A 23,426-nucleotide genomic window follows, 5' to 3' on the forward strand; every position below is an offset into this window, starting at 1 on the left:
ACCTAGGCCACTGAAGCAGAGCACGTGAACTTAACCACTCGGCCATGGGGCCGGCCCCAGAAAGTTGTTCTTTTGATTTATATTTTTCTCAAACAAACTTTCCTCCCCAGATTTTCTTTCTTGTGATAACTGCTATCTATTTACTGGAATATAGTTAACATATTGCAATATGCTTCATTTTTTAAAGTCATAATTGATTACACTGTGTTTTTCTGTAAATATTTGATAAATAAAGAATCAAAATTTTTTGAAGCAGACTTAAAACTTCTCAATTTATATATGAGAGAGCTGATAGAGACCCCAAACTAAAGTAACTTGCCCAAGGTTACCCAGTAACAATTCTAGGACTAAATGTATGTGTGTGATAGTAGAAGATTTGATCTATATCCATATATCTCTCTATATAGATAAGTATGCACACATATTTATATTTAATCTGAATGTCTGAACAGCAAAATCACATAGTGTAGTTTTTCTAAAAAGATGTTTTATGATCATCCATTTAAACACTTATGAGGATTTTGGGGAATCTATTGCAATGACCAAGTGATGATTTTTATTCCTTTTTTTCTTCATTCCTTCATTTAGCAAATATTTTTTGAGAACCTACTATGTATATGTCAGAAAGTGTTTTAAATGCTTAGGTAAAACCAGTGAACAAAATAGGCAAAAGATCCCTGCCCTTATCAAGCTTATATTTTAGTAAGGGTGACAGACTGTAAGCACAATAAATATGTAATGATTTGGTAGGTTAGAAGTTGGTAAGTGCTATGGGAAAAAAGAAAACGTACAGTAGGATGACGACTTGGGGATGCTAGTTGAGGGTGGTTACAATTTAAAATACAATAGTCAGACATTGAGGATTTTTTGAAATTCTTGTGTAATTTACATTCTAGTAAGACAATAAATAATATAAACATACTAAATAAGCAAATTGCAGATTTTTGTGTTAAATATAGTAGTTTGATTAGGCCTCAAGATGGTGAGATTTGAGCCAAGACTTGAAGGAAGTAAGAGAATTAGCTGTGTGGTTAGCTGAGAGGAGTTTTCCAAGGAGAAGGAAAGGCTGTTGGAAAGGCTCTAAAGCAGGAGAATATGTTAAAGGAATAGTAAGGTGACCAGTGGAAGCAGAGACAGCAAAGGAACAAATAGTAGAATATAAAGTCAAGAGCAATAATGGAGGTTAGCTTATGTAGGGCCCCATAAGCCATCTTAAAGACGTTGGCCTTTATTCAGAAAGAAATGAGGAGCCATGGAGGGTTTTCAGCACAGCAATAACATCAACTGGCCTACCTTTTAAAAGTCTAGTTCTGGCTGCTGTGTTCAGAATAGGTTATAGAGAAGGAAGATTGGAATTTGACAAGTTAGGAAATTATTGAAGTAATCCAGGGGGAGGAAAATAATGGTAGCTTGAATGAAGATGTCTAAGTGGTGCAAAGTGGTTGGATTCTGGAATTTTAAAAGTAGAGCCATCAGGGTTTCTGAGAGGTTGAATTTGGAATGTGAGAGAAGAAGAGTGTAATAAATGACTCCAAGGGTTTTGCCCTGAGAAATTTGACAGGTAGAGTTGTTGACCTTGAATTAGGGAAGACTAGGGTGGAACAGGTTTGAGAGGAGGGAGATCTGATATTCTGTTTTGAACATATTAATGTTGAGGTGCCTATCAGATATCCATGTGGTAATGTTTAATAGGCAGTGAAAGAGAAGAGAATAGGTGAAGGGTGAGCTTTGGAATGGATGTATGCATTTGAGAGTTGTCGGCATTTGGTGATGTTTAAAATCATAAGGTCAAATGAGGTCACCAAAGGGATGAGTGCTGAAGGGAAGAAAAGAGGGTAAGGAATGAACGCTGTAGCATTTCAACCTTATAGATTGAATGAAAGAAGTTGAATTATTTAAAGTGTGACCAGTAAGATAGGATCAAAACCAAAGAATGCAGAAATTGTATCATGGAGGAAGGAGTGTTGAATTTATTAAAGGCTATTGAAAAGTCATGTAAGACGGGGCCTGAGAATTAAGGTAGAGTTGGGAAAGTCATTCATTTCCTCCACATTCCTCTTAACATTAATATAGATAGTGGTAAGGTAAAACACATGGTGCTAAGATAAAGTATAAGTGTGCAGATATCAGTGGGTAGGTTGATGTAGTAAAAGGCTGTGCAAGTTCTTTAATGGTTATTTCAGTTTTTTTAGTAAGGGAATAAATAAGCAAGGTCAACAGATAATGGGGGAGAATATGTTGGAGGTTGGAAAAGTGAGGAGAACACATAAAGTACTGGTCTGGAAGACTGGGAGGATGAATGGCCTAGGGAAATACAGTAAGATTGCTAGGCAGCATTAACGACCCACTTGAGTTTCGTGGTCATGATGATCTCACAGTTGCCTAATTCACATAATGTGGACAAGATGGTATGGCTCATAAAGGACAACATCAATTTCCTTATGAATACTGTTTAAGTTATGACGTTTCTAGATATTTAGTGAGTAACAACTGTTTTAAAGCAGTGAAAAGCAATTCTGAAAATGCTATTTATCCTATTCCTTAATCCATAAAATGGAAAGAAAATAATAAGGAAATGCATCCAGAAGATGGGGCAATTTCACTGGCACCAAAAGAAAAAGCACTTTTGGAGTTAACGGAATTTAAATTCCGGAAATATATTTAATTTGGAACAGGTCAGGCTCCAGACTTTTCAAGTAACTATGTTCTAATATATTAAGCAAAACGGTAATATTGCCATCTGTTATGAGTGTTTACCGTGTGCCAGTTACTGAATTTATCACTTCATCTTGACGATATCATTTAATCCTCACAACATCCTAGTGAGGTAGGTTTTCTCCTCCCTGTTTTAAGGATGAGAAACCTGAGGCTCATGGAAGGTGGATGTTAAGTGACTTGCCTGTGGGTGGGAGCTAGGAAGTGGCTGAGCCAATATTTAGTCCCAGCCTTGTCTAGCTCCAAAGTCTATGTTCTTAACTATACTACACTGTCTCCCAGTCTAATAAACTTTATCTTCACATTAATATAAACTCAGATTTTTCTTTATGGTTATACAAGTAACGACTATCAAGACACTCCCAATCTATTTTTTGTTGGGATTACATAAACCGAAAAATGAATGAGTCCAGTAATGAATCTTTGGTCTTTGAAGATGTATTTTTAATTTTGATTTGAATTAAATTTAAATATTGTGGTGTGTCAACTACTTAATAAAGATATTTAATATGTTGTCCATTAATGCTTATCTCACATCATTATTCTATTTTTCAGTTTCTATTTCTTTGTATTTTCATCTGATTCAAAATAATTTCCCAATGTTATGTAAATTTATATCTAGGATGTTATTTTAGTATGATCATTTTAAAACACATTTAAAAATATTGACCATTATCTCTAATAAAAATCAAGTTTTGACTTCTCCCTTTTTTATTAGATCTGTTAGAACTATAAAGATATTTTATAATCAGATGTTTAATTTGATGTTGTTCACGTAACAACTGTGGGATGCTTTTCAGTTATGAATTTGTATCTTTCCAAACCAATGTTCTTTATGTATCTAGTCTTTTCACAATAGTTTTGATAAAGCTAAAATGAGATCAAATCCAATTTTAAAATTTGATTACATAGATAATTATTCAAATAAGTCAGGTGGAAGAAGAAATATGGACTTCAAAGCTTTTATACTAGTTGGTAAGACATAGCATATTATGTAATTAATGTAAATAAATTAGTAATGACAGCTTTAATACAGTGTTAAAATTTACATTATTTGTTTACTTTCTAAGATTATAGGATCATATTACTGGGTTATGGACGTAATGTAACTGATTCCTAGACAGGTTTAGTGCCTCACTAAAGATAGCCTTGCCATGGAACTAGATTTGTAACCCAAGTCTCATGATGTCAGTCAAGTATTTTACTCTAGAATCATTTTTGACACCTAATCTCCATAATGCTTCTGTTATTTTATTTTCTTCTATATTGTTTGTCTACCTAAGTTTATTCTGATGATTTGCCTTGGACACTTAAACATTATAATCATGTAATTTTTTTTATTGCCTCTCCTGGACTTGTGGGAAGAAGAGATTATGGCTTATAGACACTTGTTTAAAAAGAATTAGTTAACATTTTATTTTTTTCCTGTAAAACATAATTAAGAAACTTTTAACTACTTTACTTTTGCTAGATATTTTTAGTCATAGCATAGTTTTTGAGCTATTTTAAAATGCTATTTATTTACATCTCTTTTTATCTTTCTCTTATTTAAAGACCAAGACATTTGGAGGAGGTGGTGGTGGTGCTAGAAGTAATCTCAACATGAATACTGCTGGTAACCGAAATAGGGAAATTTTACAGAAAGAAAAGTCAACCAAATCAGAGGGGAAACCTGAAGGTGTCTATAGAGAACTGGTAAGGCTAAAGAACGAAGCACAAAGTTAATGTGTACTTCTTTTAATAGCCTGGATAATTTTTTTATTCTTTCTCACAACCAGCACTGGCTTTGTTCAGCATATTATGGATATATGTTGCAACTCTAAGAAGGCTTTCATTAAGGATTGTAATTAACTCATGGAAAATTGTATTGTTTGAAAAATAATTTACTTAAAACTTCCATTTTACTTAAATTTTTAGTCTCTGAATAATGTCTTTGAGAATCAAGTGATAAAAAGCCATCAGATTAAATAGAAAACACTCAATGCTCAATGGAAATTGCATTCTAAAAGATGACGCATCACAAACATACAGTTATCTGCTGTTCCCTACCTTTTCCAACATCTTTTCTCAAATTTTATCTAAAATGGTTTTGTTTTGTTTTGCTCTCTGGGGAAAATATATTGAAATAAGTGCATGTATATTATGGACTCAATTGTAAAATATACATGGATTTTTAAGATAAATGGGAAGAGTCAAAGATATTCCTGGTGTGTTGCAGTGTTCTCAGATACAAGGAAACTGACAAGAATTCATTTTCCCTGCCTTTAGAGGTTGAATTACTTTGGGTGATTTTGTTCACAGGGTACAGAATACTAAGATTAGCTTAAATAATGGAGGTTTATTTAGAGGTAATGGTTACAAAGGTTGATAAATTCAGCAGTATAACAATGTTAGAGCTCTGGTGGGCATCTCTGTGATTTCTTGACTTTCTTCTCTGGGCTACAGGGTTTTCCACATGTTAAATCTTCCTGCAAAAAGCTCAAAGGCAGGAAGAAAAGAGAGCATTTCTCTGGGTGTGGGCCTCTTTTATCAGATAAGAAAATATTTCCTGAAATCTCCAGCAGATTCCATTTATGTCTCATTGACTAGAACTAGGTCACATGCCCACTGCTAAATCTCTTCCTTGAACATATGATCATCTTATTCTTAAAAAAAAAAGTCAGAATTTTCAGGTTGTAGTGGATGCAGTGAGCTGAAAAAGACGTGCTCCCAAACTCAAGATACTCTTACACTTGTGTAAATTGAGAATACTTCCCTGGGGATGTCTTGCCTTAGCACACCAGAGACCAGCAGTTTGGGATTGTTGCAAGGATTAAAAATATATGAAAGGAGTGATATCAAAAAGATGGCAGAATAGAAAGTCCCAGGAATTGGCCCCTCCACTGAAACAACTGTTAAAATGACAAGCACTGTCTGAAGCAACTATTTTGAAATTCTGGAGCCTAGTGAAACTCTTGCATCGTACAGAATAGTGATTGATGAAGAAAGAGGCTGGTCACTGGCTGACTACAGAGGTAATGGAACAGAGATTTCAGTGATCACGTACCACAAGGGATATAATCCTTGCAAAGAAAGTCTGGAAAGGTCACTAAAGAAACTTACAACTACAGTCTTCATCAAGTAACAACAGCAGTCCCAGAGGAGAAGGGAGAATCTGATTTCCAAAATTACCACCATTACAGTATTCAGAATTTCCAGTTCTCAACAGAAAATTAGAATGCGTACCAAAAAATAGCAAAATATGACCCATTCATAGGAAAAAAAAGAAATTGACAGAAATCATCCCTGAGGAAGCTGAGGCATTGGACTTACTAAACAAAGACTTTAAATTAACTGTCCTAAATATGCTCTAAGATCTGAAGGGAACCATTGATGAAGAGCTAAAAGAAATTGGGGGAACAATATATGAACAAGTAGGGAATGTAAATAGAAAAATAGAAATTATAAAAAAGAAACCAAATAGAATTTCCAGAGCTTAAAAGTATGGTAACTGAGGGCCGGCCCGGTGGCACAGCGGTTGGGTGCGCACATTCCATTTCAGCAGCCTGGGGTTCCCTAGTTCGGATCCCGGGTGTGGACATGGCACTGCTTGGCAAGCCAGTCTGTGGCAGACATCCCACATATAAAGTAGTGGAAGATGGCACAGATGTGAGCTCAGGGCCAGTCTTCCTCAGCAAAAAGAGGAAGATTGGCGGCAGATGTTAGCTCAGGGCTAATCTTCCTCAAAAAAAAAAAATAACGATAGCTGAAATAAAAAATTTCATTAGTCAGGTTCAACATCACATTGGAGGAGGCAAGAGAAAGAGTCAGTGAACTTTAATATAGGACAACTGAAGTTACCCAATCTAAGATGCAGAAAGAGAAACGAATGAAGAAAAATAGAGCCTTAGGAACGTATAGAGTACCATCAAACATACCAACGTACACGTTATGGTAGTCCCAGTAGGAGAAGAGAGAAAGGGACAGAAAAAGTGTTTGAAGAAATAATTGCCCCAAATCCCCAAATTTGGTGAAATCATAAATCTACAAATCCAAGAAGCTCAATGAACCCCAATAGGATAAACTCAAAGAGAGACGTACCAAGACACGTTATAACCAAGTTGTTGAAAGCTAAAGACAGAGAAATCTTGAAAGCAGTGAGAGAGAAGCAATTCATCAAGTATAAGGGATCCTCAATAAGGTGAATAGCCAATTTTTCATCAGAAACTATGGAGGCAAGAAAGCAGTGGGATGATATATTGAAAGTACTAAAAGAAAAAAACTGTTAACCAAGAATTCTATATCCAGAAAAACTTATTCAGAAATGAGGGAGACCATCAAAAGAACAATTTGAAATGCTGGTGTAAGTTTGAATGTACGTGAATTTTTCTAATGACTAGGTACCAAATTCTTTTGCATGTTGGATGGTTTTCAGTTCTTTATTTTCAACAGTTGAAGGAAGACTTGATTGGGATGTCAGCTGATAGGTCCTTAAAATAATTTTTGATAAGAGATGGTATTTTATATTGAATTGTGTGTTGCCCCCTGCCCAAGGTATGTTGACGTTCTAACCACCAGTGCTTTAAAATGTGACTGTATGTGGATAGAGGGTCTCTATAGAAGTATCAAGTTTAAAAGAAGTCATTAGGGTGAGCCCTAATCCAGTACAATCCTAATCTAATCTTCTTATAAAGAGGGGAACTTTGGATACAGAGACAAACACATAAAGAGAGAAGATGACCTGAAGATACACGGTGAGAAGATGGCCATGTGTCTGCAGTTATGCATCTACAAGCCAAGGAATGCCACGGATTGCCAACAAAAAATAGAAGCTAGCAGAGGCAAGGCAGATTCTCCCCTCAAGCTGTCAGAGAGAGCATGGCCCTGCCAACGCCTTGATTGAGAGGTTTCGTTAACTGCAGATCAGGCCAACAGGACAGGTAGAATAAGTTATGCAAAGATTGAGTATTAGTTGATTAGTAATGGTGTTTTTGGTCAAGTTCTATGTATGGAACAATATTCTTAATTAGATATTTATTTAGGAGATAATTGGGGAAGGGAGAGGTTTTAGAAGGTTTATTTTTTATATTCAGATAAGTTTTTGAATAAGAAGGATGAATTATAGCTTTGACATCCAGTCTTTTTTCCATTTACTTTAGCGTATCTACAGTAGGGATGTAAATTTTCTCTTACTTGTCAATTCTGATCTAAACACATTAGCTACTGTGGTTAGAAAGGCTTCTGTGTTTGGAAGGATACAATCGGAATTTAGCAAAAAGTGCTGTGCTTTTATCAACGACTCCACAGGTATCGGAGTGGCTGTCTGCAAGATGCATGCCATGTGTATACAAGCCTATCCATCTTAACTCTTAGATGTACAAAAGTTCATAAAGTCTTCCTCAGCTGCCTATGATTCAAGAAATTTCTTCATGAAATATGTTTATGTTACTGAAACAGTTCTTGAATTCTTCTCAGGTCTAAATTTTTCAAGGAGATTTTGGGTCCTGGGATTTGTAAAATAGATTTTCCTATTCGGGGTACAGGCTGTCAAAGCATCATAGATAGTATTGCTCATGAATATAGAGCAGAATACTGAAACAATAGAGAATAGGAAAAAAAAAAAGCTACTCAGAAGATACCATTTTGTTAGCTTCATTTTATACTTTCCACTTTTGGAGAGGTGCTGTATAAATTACATTTCCTTTCTAGAATAGGTAACTATCAATCATGAAAAATTTTAATTAAGTAGTTTTCAATGTCTATATTATCTTCAAAAGTCTTATTCTAACATATTATAAAATTTCCTTTGTTTTGCATTTGGTACTTGTGAAGTAGAGAGTATTCAGGGCATCCCCTCATGTATTGTATGAATTCTTCCTTGACTATCGGTATGAAAAAACAGCAAGTGAAATGTTAATATGACATTTTTTCCATAGGTGTGAGATCTAATTTTTAGTTAAAAAACAGTATATAGTTGAAAACTTATGCCTTGTTTTCTTTATTGGCCATCAGCATAGTTTTTCTATTCATTCCTTACAGGTTGATGAGAAGGCTCTGAAGCACATAACAGAAATGGGCTTTAGTAAGGAAGCATCAAGGCAAGCTCTTATGGATAATGGCAACAACTTAGAAGCAGCACTGAATGTACTTCTTAACAGCAATAAACAGAAACCTGTTACGGGTCCACCTCTGAGAGGTATAATTCATTAAACATTGTGCCAGATGGTATTGAGTATATGTTGTCGACAGAGGCTGGGTCTTGTTGCTCTGAGGGCTGTCACTTCATTTACCATTATGGTGAGTGGAAGGAGCACCAGTTTTGAACCACAGAGACTTGTGCAGGTCACTCTAGGTCTCATTGTCTTCATCTTTATATAAAATGAGTCTAATAATAACTTATTTAGCAGGATTGCTGTAATATAAAATAAAGTCACTGGTTCTATTAATTCTTTCTGGAACTGTGCCACTTGTATAAATGACTAAATAGTCTGCAAAGTTTTTTAAATTGACAAGAACATGACTTTTATTTAGTGTTATTCTTTAATCGTTGCATTGTCAAATTATTATGTGATTTTTCAAGTCCTGATCCTATATTCTTTTAAAAAATAAGTTAAAGAAAAATTTTATAAGGATGATTTTTTTCCTTCAAAGATAATTTACATGAATAAATTCAAATTTCTGGATAGGTCATTTAGAGAATTAAAGGTTATGGTTAATATAATCATTTAAAAACTTTATTATAAAAGATGTAGAATATACAGAAAAATATGAAGAGAAATATATACCAAATCCTACTTAAGGTGTCTGCTGATTGTTTTAGTGTACTTTCTCCTTTTTTTTTTTTTTTTGCATGTATAATGTACATGTCTTGCTTTCTTTCTTAAGGTAAAGGAAAAGGCAGGGGGAGAATAAGATCTGAAGATGAAGAGGAACTGGGAAGTGCAAGGCCATCAGCACCAAGTACATTATTTGATTTCTTGGAGTCTAAAATGGGGACTTTGAGTGTGGAAGGTAGGCTAACTTAAAGTAGATTTCTTTTTAAAAGACTAAACTTTATTTGGAATTATACAAAAAATATTAAATAAAGCAACTGACAATATGAACATCTATTGTGTGTTCATAAATTTATTTGATTACAAATTTACTGTTTGACAAAAGCACAGAAGAAAATTTCAATTGTTACATTCTGAAGATACTAAAAGACAGTTTATTTTGCCCTGTAACTGTGTAATGGGTAATATCACCAAATTCTTTCTCCCAACTTGAGATGACAGATTTGGCTATGAAAACAGATTGTTATGTTGGAAAACTTATTATTATAACATCTTATAACAACTTATTTTGATTGTGAAATTGGTCTGTCCTGTCTTTTTCTATACATTACATATTGTATGAAAATACTCACACAATGAGTGAATATGCTCCCACAATATGATGTATTTCTTAATATGATATATTTTAGTGATTAACGTAAATACTGAAAAGAGAAGTATGTTAAATGTGTATTTTTTTTTCTTAAGCATGGAATATGGTAAATATTTTCTAAAATAATAAGTCTTTAAAATATGATTGCAAAAAGTTAGGGGACTACGCTTTGTTTTTTTTAAAGATTGGCACCTGAGCTAACATCTATTGCGAAACTTCTTTTTTTTTCTTCTTCTCCCCAAAGCCCCCCAGTACACAGTTGTATATTCTAATTGTAGGTCCTTCTGGTTGTGCTATCTGGGACACTGCTTCAGCATGGCCTGACGAGTGGTGCCATGTCCATGCCCAGTATCCGAACTGGAGAAACCCTGGGCCGCTGAAGCGGAGCACATGAACTTAAGTACTTGACCACAGGGCCAGCCCTGGGAAATACTCTTTTAAATTCAGTTTTCTCTTTCTAATATTTTTTGAATCAAACCAAAGCTCAGAGATAAAGTGCTTTTTATAACATTTGAAGTATCCCAATTTCGTGAAAATGGAAGCTTATCTGCTAGATTTTATAGAAAAGGCAGTGTATTCTTTGAAAAAACAAATGTTTGATGTGGATGAGATTTGTAAGCAGACACATGTAAGAGCAATATTTTCTTGGTTATAAAGCATGGTTCTATTGCTGTTTAACAAATTACTGCAAAGTCAGTGGCTTAAAACAATGCAAATATATTGTCTCATAGTTTCTGTGGTTTAGGAATCTAGGCACAGCTTAGTTGGAATCTCTGATCAAAGTCTCACATACGGAAATCAAGATTTCAGCTGGGTTTGTGGTCTTATCTGAGGCTCAAGGACCTCTTAACAAGCTCATGGTTGTTAGCAAAATTCAGTTCCTTGTGGATGTAGGACTGAAGTTCCCCTTTTCTTGCTTCATGTTGTCTGAGGAGTGCTTTCAGCTCCTAGAGGTCCTCAGGTCATTGTCACATGACCCTCTCCATAGGTAGTGCACAGCATGTTTGTTCACTTGGGCAAGGCCAGCCAGAGAATCTCTATTGCTGCTTCAAATGTCTCCGACTTCTGGATATTTTTGTCTCAAACCCCCTCTATACTATCCCAATCAGAGTCCTTTGATTTCCTTTCATTCTTCTGTCTCCCTACATTTGATTTTGATTCTTAAAGTGTCTCCTAAATCATAATGAGATTGAGAATGGTAATTCTACTGTGACCTGTGTGGCTATAGTGTTTCACTTCTTATAGAATGCATTCTATACCAACGAAACAAAATAATATTCGCGTTCCACCTGGGAAAAGGTGTCAAAGTTAATTGAGATACATGACATGAACAATATACTCAAAACTGAGCATCAGTATTAGAGAGATTTACTTGTGAGGGGACAGATATTTATGAACACATCTGTTAATATTGGATGTTGTTTTAGTAGAATGTGTTATATTTACATTACTGTTGTTAATATGCAGCGGAGTCCATAGTATCTGACAAAAATATAAGCATTGTAATAGTATTCCAGACTCTTGATTTTCACAAAGAATATAACCTATGACCTTCATAAATTCCCAAATTCAAGAAACTAGATATTTCTAATCTTTATACAGGCTCTTAAATTTTATCCAAATTCACACGTTCTTGTGATCGTCCTGACACCAGAAATTATCCCCTCCAAATTACATTAGCGTTTTCTGCTTACTTGATGACCATTATTCTCAGAGAAGCAAATTTTTTTCTTTCCTAAAAGTACTGTGTGGGAAGGCCAGCTAACCAAGATGGGAGATGGGTAGAAGGCTTCTTAGAGGAGGTGGCATTCAGACAGTCCAAGGGGAAGGGCAGTCCAAGTAGAGGGAGCTTTGGGTATCTAGGCTTGCAGACAGCAGAACACCAGTTCCCTGTGCCTGGGAGGGTATGGGAGAGATAGAGATAGAAGGCCAGAGATAGAAGTGGTAGGCTGCAGCTGCATACAAGGGCAGTTTGTCCCAAGGAGTTTTTATTTTATCCAGACGGCAGTGTAAAGCCGTGAAAGGGTTTTTTGGCATGAGAGCAATGAAGTTTGATGCTTTCAAAAAAAAGTTTCTGTCAGCAAGGTGGAAAATGAGGTTGAGACTAAAGTGAGACTACAATTATATGTATCATGAGGAATTATTCTTTCTATAAATGCAAAATTTATGTAGTATTTATTTGTACCAGGTCTATGATAGGTGGTGGGGATACAAAATAGAATACCTCATTCAAAATGTTCAAGGAAATAAATGGATTTTGGAGCTCTTGCCCCAAAGAAGCTTACTGTCTACTTTGTAAGACAAAAGAAATCACAAACTAAAAGGGCATAGGAATCCTTATTAAAAAGAATGTTATCATTTAGTTAGTGTAAACCTTTTATAATTCTTTATCATTTACTTAGTGTAGACAACACTGAACAAAATATATAGGCTTAGCAAAAGCAATTTTGAATAAAGTAATCAGACATTATATAGACTATAATCTATAATAATAGTTAATCCTTTATTTCAAAGTTTTATTCCCAAAAAAGACCAGTTAGTTGGTTTCATTTTTTTTATTGAAGTCGTAATAGTTTATCACGTTGTGAAATTTCAGTTGTACATTATTATTTGTCTGTCATATATATGTGCTCTTTTACCCCTTATGCCAAGCCCCCAAACACCTTCTCCTCTGGTAAACACTAGTCTGTTCTTTTTGTCCGTCTGTTTATCTTCCACTTATGAGTGAAATCATATGGTGTTTGTCTTTCTCTGTCTAGCTTATTTCACTTAACATAGTACCCTCAAGGTACATCCATGTAGTTACAAATGGGATGATTTTGTCTTTTTTTATGGCTGAGCAGTATTCCATTGTATATATATACCACATATTTATCCATTCATCCATTTTTGAGCACTTGGGTTGCTTCCACGTCTTGGCTATTATGAATAATGCTGCAGTGAACATAGGGGTGCATAAGTCTCTTTGGATGTTGATTTCAAGTTCTTTGGATAAATACCCAGTAGTGGGATAGTTGGGGCGTATGCTATTTCTCTTTTTAATTTTTTGAGAAATCTCTATACTATTTTCCATAGTGGCTGTACCAGTTTGCATTCCCACCATCAGTGTATGAGGGTTCCCTTTTCTCCACATCCTCTCCAACATTTTTTATTTTTTGTCTTATTAATTATAGCCATTCTGATGGATGTTAGGTGGTATCTCAGTGTAGGTTTTATTTTCATTTCCCTGCTGATTAGTGATGTTGAATATCTTTTCATGTGCCTGTTGGGCATCTGTGTATCTTCTTTGGAAAAATGTCTGTTCAGATCCTCTGCCCATTTTTGATCGGGTTGTTTGTTTTTTTGTTGTTGAATTATATGAGTTCTTTATATATTTTGGAGATTAACCCCTTGTCGTATATGTGATTTGTGAATATTTTCTCCAGTTGATGGGTTGTCTTTTCATTTTGTTCCTAGTTTCCTTTGCCTTGCAGAAGATCTTTAGTCTGATAAAGTCCCGTTTGTTTATTTCTTCTGTTTCCCTTGTGTGAGAAGACATGGTATTTGAAAAGATCCTTTTATGTTCCATGTCAAAGAGTGTACTGCCTATATTTCCTTCTAGGAGTTTTATGGTTTCACATCTTACCTGCAAGTCTTTAATCCATTTTAAGTTAATTTTTGTGTATGGTGAAAGATAACGGTCTACTTTCATTCTTTTGCATGTGGCTGTCCAGTTTTCCCAACACCATTTATTTAAGAGACTTTCTTTTGTCTATTGTATGTTCTTAGCTCCTTTGTCGAAGATTAGCTACCCATAGATGTGTGGGTGTTTTTTTTTGTTACATCTCCCTTTTTTTTAATTTGAATTTGTAATAGTTTACATCATTGTGAAATTTCAGTTGTACATTACTTCTTGTCTGTCACCACAGAAAGTGCTCCCCTTCACCCCCTGTGCCCACCCCCCGCCCCCCTCCCCTGGTAACCACTGAACTGTTTTCTTTGTCCATGTATTTGTTTATATTCCACATATGAGAAATCACCTGGTGTTTGTCTTTCTCAGTCTGGCTTATTTCGTTTAGCGTAATTCCCTCCAGGTCCTTCCATTTGTTGTTGCAAATGGGATAATTTTGTCTTTTTTTATGGCTGAGCAATATTCCATTGTATATATATGCCACATCTTCTTTATCCAATCATTAGTTGATGGGCACTTGGACTGTTTCCCTGTCTTGGCTATTGTGAACAGTGCTGTAATGAACATAAGGGTACATATTGTTACTTTGGATTGTGGATTTCAAGTTGTTTGGGTAGATAGGCAGTAGTGGGATAGCTGGATCATATGGTAGTTCTATTTTTAATTTTTTGAGGAGTCTCCATACTGTTTTCCATAGTGGCTGCTCCAGTTTGCACTCCCACCAGCAGTGTATGAGGGTTCCCTTCTCTCCACACCCTCTCCAACAATCATGTTTAGTCTTAATGATTATAGCTATTTTAACAGGCATAAGATGGTATCTTAGTGTAGTTTTGATTTGCATTTCCCTGATGATTAGTGATGTTGAACATCTTTTCATGTGTTTATTGGCCATCTGTATATCTTCTTTGGAAAAATGTCTGTTCATATCCTCTGCCCATTTTTTGATCAGGTTGTTTGTTTTTTTATTGTTCAGTTGTGTGAGTTCCTTATATATTGTGGAAATTAACCCCTTGTCAGATGTATGATTTGCAAATATTTGCTCCCAATTGGTGGGTTGTCTTTTTGTTTTGATCCTAGTTTCTTTCGCCTTGCAGAAACTCTTTAGTCTGATGCACTCCCACTTGTTTATTTTTTCTTTTGTTACCCTTGTCTGAGAAGACATGGTATTTGAAAAGATCCTTTTTAGTTCGATGTCAAAGAGTGTACTGCCTATATTATCTTCCAGGAGTTTTATGGTTTCAGGACTCATCTTCAAGTCTTTGATCCATTTTTTTTTTTTTTAAAGATTTTTTATTTTTTCCTTTTTCTCCCCAAAGCCCCCCCGGTACATAGTTGTGTATTCTTCGTTGTGGGTTCTTCTAGTTGTGGCATGTGGGACGCTGCCTCAGCGTGGTCTGATGAGCAGTGCCATGTCCGCGCCCAGGATTCGAACTAACGAAACACTGGGCCGCCTGCAGCGGAGCGCGCGAACTTAACCACTCGGCCACGGGGCCAGCCCCAAGTCTTTGATCCATTTTGAGTTTATTTTTGTGTATGATGTGAGATAGTGGTCTGTCTTCATTCTTTTGCATGTGGCTGTCCAGTTTTCCCAACACCACTTATTGAAGAGACTATGTTTTCTCTATTATATGTTCTTGATTTGTTTGTCAAAGATCAGTTGTTGTATATATGCAGTTTTATTCTGGGCTTTCAGTTCTGTTCCATTGATCTGTGTGTCTGTTTTTGTACCAGTACCATGCTGTTTTGATCACTATGGCTTTGTAGTACGTTTTGAAGTCAGGGATTGTGATGCCTCCAGCTTTGTTCTTTTTTCTCAGGATTGCTTTAGCAATTCGGGGTCTTTGGTTGTCCCATATGAATTTTAGGATTCTTTGTTCTATTTCCACGAAGAATGTCATTGGCATTCTGATTGGGATTGCACTGAATCTGTAGATTGCCTTGGGAAGTATGGACATTTTAACTATGTTTATTCTTCCATTCCGTGTGCATGGAATCTCTTCATCTCTTTATGTCATTATCTCTCTCTTTCAATAATATCTTATAGTTTTCATTGTATAAGTCCTTCACCTCCTTTGTTAAATTTATTCCTAGGTACTTTATTCTTTTAGTTATGATTGTACATGGGATTGTATTCTTGAGTTCTCTTTCTGTAAGTTCATTGAGTACAGAAATGCAACTGATTTTTGTGAGTTGATTTAGTATCTGCAACTTTGCTGTAGTTGTTCATTATTTGTAATAGTTTTCCGATGGATCCTTTAGGGTTTCCTATATATATTTTTGTAAAATTGAATTTCCACGTTGGTCTTGCCTCAGAATTTGGTCATTATTCCATAAATCTTATGTTCTAAAATTAACTCTTTTGGCCGGCCCCCATGGCCAAGTGGTTAAGTTTGCATGCTCCACTTTGGCTGCCCAGGGTTTTGCCGGTTTGGATCCTGGGTGTGGACATTGCACTGCTCATCAGGCCATGCTGAGGCAGCATCCCACATGCCGCAACTAGAAGGACCCACAATGAAAATATAGAACTATGTACTGGGGGGCTTTGGGGAGAAAAAGAAGGAAGGAAAATAAAAAAGATTGGCACCTGAGCTAGCAACCATTGCCAATCTTTAAAAAAAATAAATAAATAAAAAATAAAATAAAATAAAATAAAATAATCTCTTCATTGATGGGAAAAAATGTTGGCCGTTTTTCTAAGGACAATGTAGAAAGCTTTGCAGGTAAGAGTCCCTATAATGTTTATTGGTTCAATGCCTTATAGATAGCTAGTAAAGAGAGTTATGATCTTATAATTTTATTTACGTTCATATCATTGATGTCATTATTTGGGTCTGTTACAGTCCTCAGTTGATTATAAATAAGTAATCATAGTTCAGTGATATATAAACTTGGGGTTTTTAAATGTTTGTTTCTAATTTAGTTGAATAATCAAACCTTTCTTGTTTTGTATCATATAAACTATATGAGGATTTTGTTTAGTTTGGGTACCCCTAGAAGTCATGTTTTAACCAAGTAAGCCTAGGCCTGGAATGACTTGTTATGTTGTATCAGATTCTATGTAGTGTGTCCGGCTTGTTGAAAAAAAAGAAATGCATCCCTTAAGAGTGTGCTTCTAACAAATTTAATGCAGATTAGTGACACATTTACTTTAACATTATATTATCTAATTTTCTCTAAAAGAACAGAAGATACTATCATTTCTTTATGCTGATTTTTAAAAACTTCCATCATAGGTACTTGGTCATCATATGTACTTTTCTTAGAGATTTTCTCTTGGTGTTAACTTTTTTTTGTTGTATCTTTAAGTTGGAATCAAATGTAGTTCTAGTTGACATTTTTTATCGATATAGTGAAAAAAATGGGGTGAGATTACATTTTTTCCTGAAGAATCACTAATTAAAGTATCCTACGTGATATGTAATGACTTGCTGTCAACTTGGAAATATTCAATTGATCAGTTTGTGATAGGGTTGTATGCCAAAAGGCTCTTATATAGAGGGTTTTTGAATCTGGTTTTATAGACTAGATATTGTAATTGGTGGCTAGCTTATCAGGCCAACTCCCAAAAGTCATTTTTTATGTCATTATCTACCTTAAGTTTATCAATATATCACTGCAATAATACGTAACTACCATTTAAAACAATGCCCACTGTGAATATGTATTTTAAGTTTCAATTTGGGACAGAAGGAGTAAGTTTGATTCTTTCTATTATCATGGAAGATATGTGGGTTGGTCAGAGATGGGGGGAAGGATGCCTTGAGATAGTAACTTTATTGTTTTAACTTTTTACATCTAAATAAGACCAGGATAACCTTAATTTGTTCTGAATGGGGAACTAAGGGCATTGTGAGAAAAGTGGACAGAGTAACTCTCTTAAATTCATACTTCTCTACTCTCTCCTTGTTTATTTAGCTTATTTTGTAAATTAAGTGTGTATTATCAGTTTTATTTGTTTCTAAATATTTTGTGTCAAAATTTTATAAAGTAGAATAGAGAATATGACCCAATTATATAAAGTGTAAACACTTCAAAAAAAATATGAACAGAATTCAAATAGAGATATTTTTATGGAAAGGGTAAGATTTAATTAAACAAATGGAGGAACTAACATCATCCAACATTCATAAATATTGTACATGGCCATAGATGATCAAGCTTCCCCTTCTAGGGTGCAGTCTAGTCTCCCACTTTCCCTCTTTTATTACTTGGGTCGTAGAATTATGTGGTTCCTCAAGAAGCACGATTATCTGATTCTCAGTCTTTTTGGCTTGTTGCTATAATTGAGAAGAGCACCTCTTAGCTAGTTGCGTCTGTGTCCTTTCTACTTTCAAACTTGCCAGCTTGTCTCTTTCTTATAGGACTTAGTAAAGGCAGTAAGAAGTAACCAACGCTTTCCATCCTTCTGATATTTTCATACCAAGTTCTCTAAAACATTGACCTCATTAGTTAGGTGGCCTCAGTTCCAAGACAACAGGCCACAGTTTAACTGTACAGTGAGGGGTGCCAACTTCCTGTTAGGACATGAGGAGACTTTCACTACTCTGCATCCTTCCTTTACTAAACAAGTTTTACATTCTAGGTCCTGTCACTTGTATCACCCTATTTTCTGACACCATTTTCTAAATTAATTTGCTCGAAGATGGAAGCCACAGAAATCCAAATTAGCAAAAAAGGAATTTATTGGCTCATATAACTGGAAAGTCTTTCTCTGTCTCTGAATTCTGCTTTTTTGTGTGTGTTAACAGACTGTCTTCATATGGTAGCAAAGAATGGCCCAGGTAGCTCCAAGTATAGGATAAGGCAAACATATAAGGTGGCATAATGACATATAAAGATATGCAGATACAAAGTGTCGTCTCAATTTTGCAAGCAGATTTTTCTGGGAAAGGATAAATGCTTTTCATCATGTAGTTATTGATTTCCTAAGTTCAACTGAGTCCCACTTGGCATTGGTGTGTGTGGAGTGGCCGGAAGAGAAACCCAAAGAGACTTGGAGAAAAGAGCACTACAGCTTTAGGTGTCAAATCTCCATTCATAATGGGGGTAATAAAAAAAAATATTTTTCAGAAACAAGTGAATGGTCCTTATACCTGGGTGATCAGACAGAAAAAGACGTTCTATCTCCTTATGTCTACATCTGCCCCCTTCTTTGTCAGACGAGCACAGGACATCTTAATTGATTCCATCATGATTATATGTAAAGGGGAACAAGTAGTTCCCACCTCTACTTCCCCTCTGAAAACAGGGTTCTATTACCCAAAGAAGAGGAGAATTGGACAGGGTGCTGGGGCAGGTAAAATATAACTGATTCTACCACTAACAGCTCACAGCTCTTATATTTGCTAGTTGTATGTCTTTGGGCAAGTTACATAATCTCTTAAACCTTAATATCTTCATTGGGAACTGGGGAAATAGTAACAGTACCTAAGTTACAGGATTGTTGAGAAGACCAAATTGGATGATGCATATAAGTACTGAATACTAAGAGCTTGGCTCATAGGCCTTCATATAATGGTAGTTCTCCCACCAGTACCACCAGTACCGTCATCATCATCTTTGATTAGCAATAGCAGCAACAATAGCATCCTCCACTTATCATCCCTTCACCTCGACCCCCTCTACCCTGCTTCAGACCCTCGTCAACCCTACACTGACTCTTTGCAGAACTTTATCATCTCATCTTCATATTGCGGCCAGTGATCTTTCAAAACACAAATTTGATCCCATTACCCCCTTGCTTACACTGCTCCACTGACTCTTCTCATCGGCAGAATAAAATTCAAACTATACTACATATACTATTTTTATGGCATTCTCATTACTCTATTTCCTGTGGATTCTGTGAGAAGTAGCATTTATCTTGGTTAACAGTACTGCATAATTCAAGTTCTGCACAATATTCGGATGTAAATAATCTGTTTAGATGTTAGCAGATATAATATTAATGGTTGTTGGATAATTCACATGAACTTGCAGGCTTTTGATGGTTGTTAGGTGTCTTTTTTGTTTTTATTTTCTTTTAATCAAGTTTCAAGTCAGTTTAAATAGTTTGGCTTATAGATTTATGGCTTGAATTTTGAAGACTGAAGAATAGAGACTACAGGAAGAAAATTTGATATAATGGTAATAGCTTAGTTGGAAAGGCAGGAAACAAGGTCAAGAAGACAGAGCGAATATGTAAGTGTGAGGCTAGATGTTCTTGTAAAGGGTTTCCTTGAGAAAGCATCGCCCATGTATTGACTATTGTGTATATTGACATCTAATTGCATCAAACAGCATTACTCCTCATTGCCCTTTGCAGTGATTGATTGAAATTGATGGTGCAATGCCTGTTTGGAGGCCAGGGAAGAATGGTCGCTATATGAGTAGTCATAAGCACAACACAGACAGTGGTAGTTATCTACCCACTACCTTGTCACTTTCTATCTATTCCTGCCCATCCCTATGGCCCTCCCAGTTCTTGACTTTTTCTTTTGGACTGATTCCTTTCTACAAGTCCATTCCTTTTCTTTCTTTCTTTCTTTTTTTGTTTGAGGAAGATTAGCCCTGAGCTAACATCTGTTGCCAATCCTCCTCTTTTTGCAGTGGAAGACTGGCCCTGAGCTAACATCCGTGCCCAACTTCCTCTCCTTTATATGTCGGATGCCTACCACAGCATGGCTTGCCAAGTGGTGCCATGTCTGCACCTGGGATCTGAACCAGTGAACCCCAGGCCGCCGAAGTGGAACGTGCGCACCTCACTGCTGCGCCTCTGGGCCGGCCCCAAGTCCATTCTTTTTTAGGTGTAAATTTGCCCCAAATTTCTAGATAGTGCTTTAAGCTTAACTTGAATTGTTTTCAATTCTGTTTTGTGGGCTTGTTACCTTAACAGTACTACTTAGTGTCTGGTACAGATAAGTACTGAAATTGAGAGTAAGTGTTCAGAAATTCTTTTAGCAATTTGACAGTGCCTCAGCATTTGTTACTGCATTTTACAAAGTAGCAATCAACAGCTGATTGGAAATTAAAACCAGAACCAACAACTACAACAACTATCCTAGTCCTTTGCTAGAGCTTGAAATGCTCTGGTCTGTGATGACATTGGGGTCCCTAGATTTGCAAGCGTCCTGACAGGATAGCACCTGACATCTTCCTTTTGTTAGGGCAATGAAGCTGGGTAATTTAAGATGTTAGACAAAATACCAGGTGGAAAGTAAAAATATGCCACAGTGCTGCACATGTAATGTCCTAATTATGAATGTAAATTTAATAGTTGTTTGAATTTAATAATTATATATAGAAAATTATATATGGATTTAGGGATAACTTTAGTGAAAAATTTTAAAGATATAGAAAGTTGGTTAAAATTAGCTTACCATAAATTCGAAATATGCTTTTTAAAGCATGTGTTAGAGCAAAAGGACATTTAAAGAACAGAAACTGAGATTTGGGGTTAATTAATTTCTTGATCAAGCACTATAGAAGTGTATTGTTTCCTGTTGCATAGGTGTTACTTGATAAATTTAGAAAAAATAAAAAATATAGGTAACAAATAAAAGAAAAGGAAAACAGCCCATGATCTCATCACCATATTCTGTTTTTGTTCCTATTTATGAGATCATACTTACATAATCTGTTTTGTCCTAACAATATAACTATATTTCCATGTAATAATGTATTCCGTTCAGCATAATTTTTAATGGTGGGCTGCATAGTAATTGATTATAATTCCATTAATGTTACTAATTTGAAAGTTGTTTCCAAATTTTGCTATAACAACCACCTTAAAAATAATCTTTTAATTAAATTATTTACATATCAATGATTAGTTGTTTAAATAAATGTATGGAACTTAAATTACTTGGTGTACATATTTTTAAGATTTGTTAACCATGCTATCAATTATGATTAATAATTAATTTTCTGTGGTACTTAGATCTGTAGAAGATGGATATAGCTTTTCTCAGAATATTAGAACACAGGTGTGCCTCTTTTTCATTTTGTTGTTCTTTTGTAGTCCTCCTCCTCAGTTAGTGGTCCATTCATTTAAGCATTTATTGACCATAAAATAAAATGATAGGTACATTTACTGAGCATCTACTATATGCTAGTAACTGTAGTAGGTGCTTTGCATACTATTAATTCATTTAATTTTCTGCAAATGCAAAATGTATGTTGTTACTTCCATTTGACAGGTAAGTAAATAGGCGTGAAGAGAAAACATATTGCCCATAAGACTAAAGAACTGGGATTTGAACCCTTATCTGTCTGATTCCCAACTCAGAACTCTTTCTACCATGCTGCATTTCTAAGCACCTATTAGTTTTTGGTGGGAAAGAGCAATCAAGCGTTTAATTTTAGGATATATTAAGTTTTAAAAATCAAGGAGAGATATCAGGCAGGCAGTTGGATTTAGAGACTAGGTAGGGGTGGAGGAACCAGCAAGGGAAATTGAGAAAGCAACTGCCAAAGAAGTAGGAGGAGTATGAGAGAAACTGAAAGAGGATGAATGGAAATGTCCGTTGGGTTTATAGAGCATCAGTAGGGTGCTGATGAATGTTTAACAAAGGTCTGTGGGAAGAAGAGGTCGGGGGCAGGGGAGAGGGAGGCCATCAGTTTTTGCTTTTCTTGATTTCTTTCATCTAAATATTTCCACTATGGCTGATTTCAAGCTATCAACAGTTTAAGAATCAGGTTGCAGATTTTCTGAAAGTTTAATAATCAGTTCTTGTAGGATGTTCAAGCTGGCTCCAGCACAGCACTGATTTGGAGACCTTGACAAAAATAGTGTCGGTGAAATGGTGAGGTTAGAAGACAAGCTGAAGGATATCCAGTAGATGAATGTTATGTGGACATGAAAATGATTATTTTGAAGAGAGTAGTAAGAACGAACGTATTTAATATAGTATGAAAAAGTTATGCTGTAGGCTTGGGGTGATAGGCACTTTATCTTCTTGCCTATCACATAATATTTTTAAAAGGTTTTGTTTTGTTTTTATAACATGGAAAACGTAATCATTTATAACCACTTGTGTTTATATGTACTTACATACTCTCTGGTCTTATGCTTTGTAATCTAAGTCAGAATTCATGCAGAATAAATTTATAGAGGAAATAATTTTTTATAGAGGAAACAAAAGAATATAAATTTTGAGCTGATAGACAAATTTTCATAGCCAAAGAGGTTTGTGATCATTACAGAATATACACAATATCTAAAGATATTTCACATAAAAAGCCTTGATTTATGTAATTGAGAAAATCAGTTGAGAATTTTGAGGTGAAAAAAATTATGCATATACTGGTTTAAATATAGACATAGGAGTATTAGAAGGTATTGTACTTCTCTTATAATGTGAATTCATGTATTAATCAGTTAATACCATCTTTTTGTAATCTTTAATGATGTGTTTTTGTTTTGCTTTACTTGTTGAGGGAATACTTAGCAGTAATTTCAGCCATTCCACTTATACATCAGTAGGTAACGGGTTGTACTGTGGTACTATGACTTTTTAAAAATAGTATTCTAGCCCATAAATGGACATTCCTTTGGTTATGCTTTTTGAAAATCCTCTTTATTTTCATTTGTTTTCCTTGGAAAATAAAGTAACTTTAAGTTTCACTAGCATGTTTTGGCTTCAGATGATGAGACTTC

General features: G+C 35.4%; 1 protein-coding gene across 10 annotated transcripts in view; it reads left to right on the forward strand.

The window, feature by feature from the left end:
• The window catches only part of TDRD3 (tudor domain containing 3), a 172,265-nt gene that overhangs the window by 96,352 nt on the left and 52,487 nt on the right, over nt 1-23,426 (forward strand). For all 10 annotated transcript variants that reach the window (XM_070578875.1, XM_070578873.1, XM_070578874.1 and 7 more), the window contains 3 exons: nt 4,270-4,410; nt 8,734-8,890; nt 9,580-9,705. In XM_070578875.1, the coding sequence (XP_070434976.1) occupies nt 4,270-4,410; nt 8,734-8,890; nt 9,580-9,705 (424 nt within the window). The remainder of the gene's footprint in view (nt 1-4,269; nt 4,411-8,733; nt 8,891-9,579; nt 9,706-23,426) is intronic.

The sequence above is a fragment of the Equus przewalskii genome, chromosome 16 (genome assembly GCF_037783145.1).
Source record: "Equus przewalskii isolate Varuska chromosome 16, EquPr2, whole genome shotgun sequence".
NCBI lineage: Eukaryota > Metazoa > Chordata > Mammalia > Perissodactyla > Equidae > Equus > Equus przewalskii.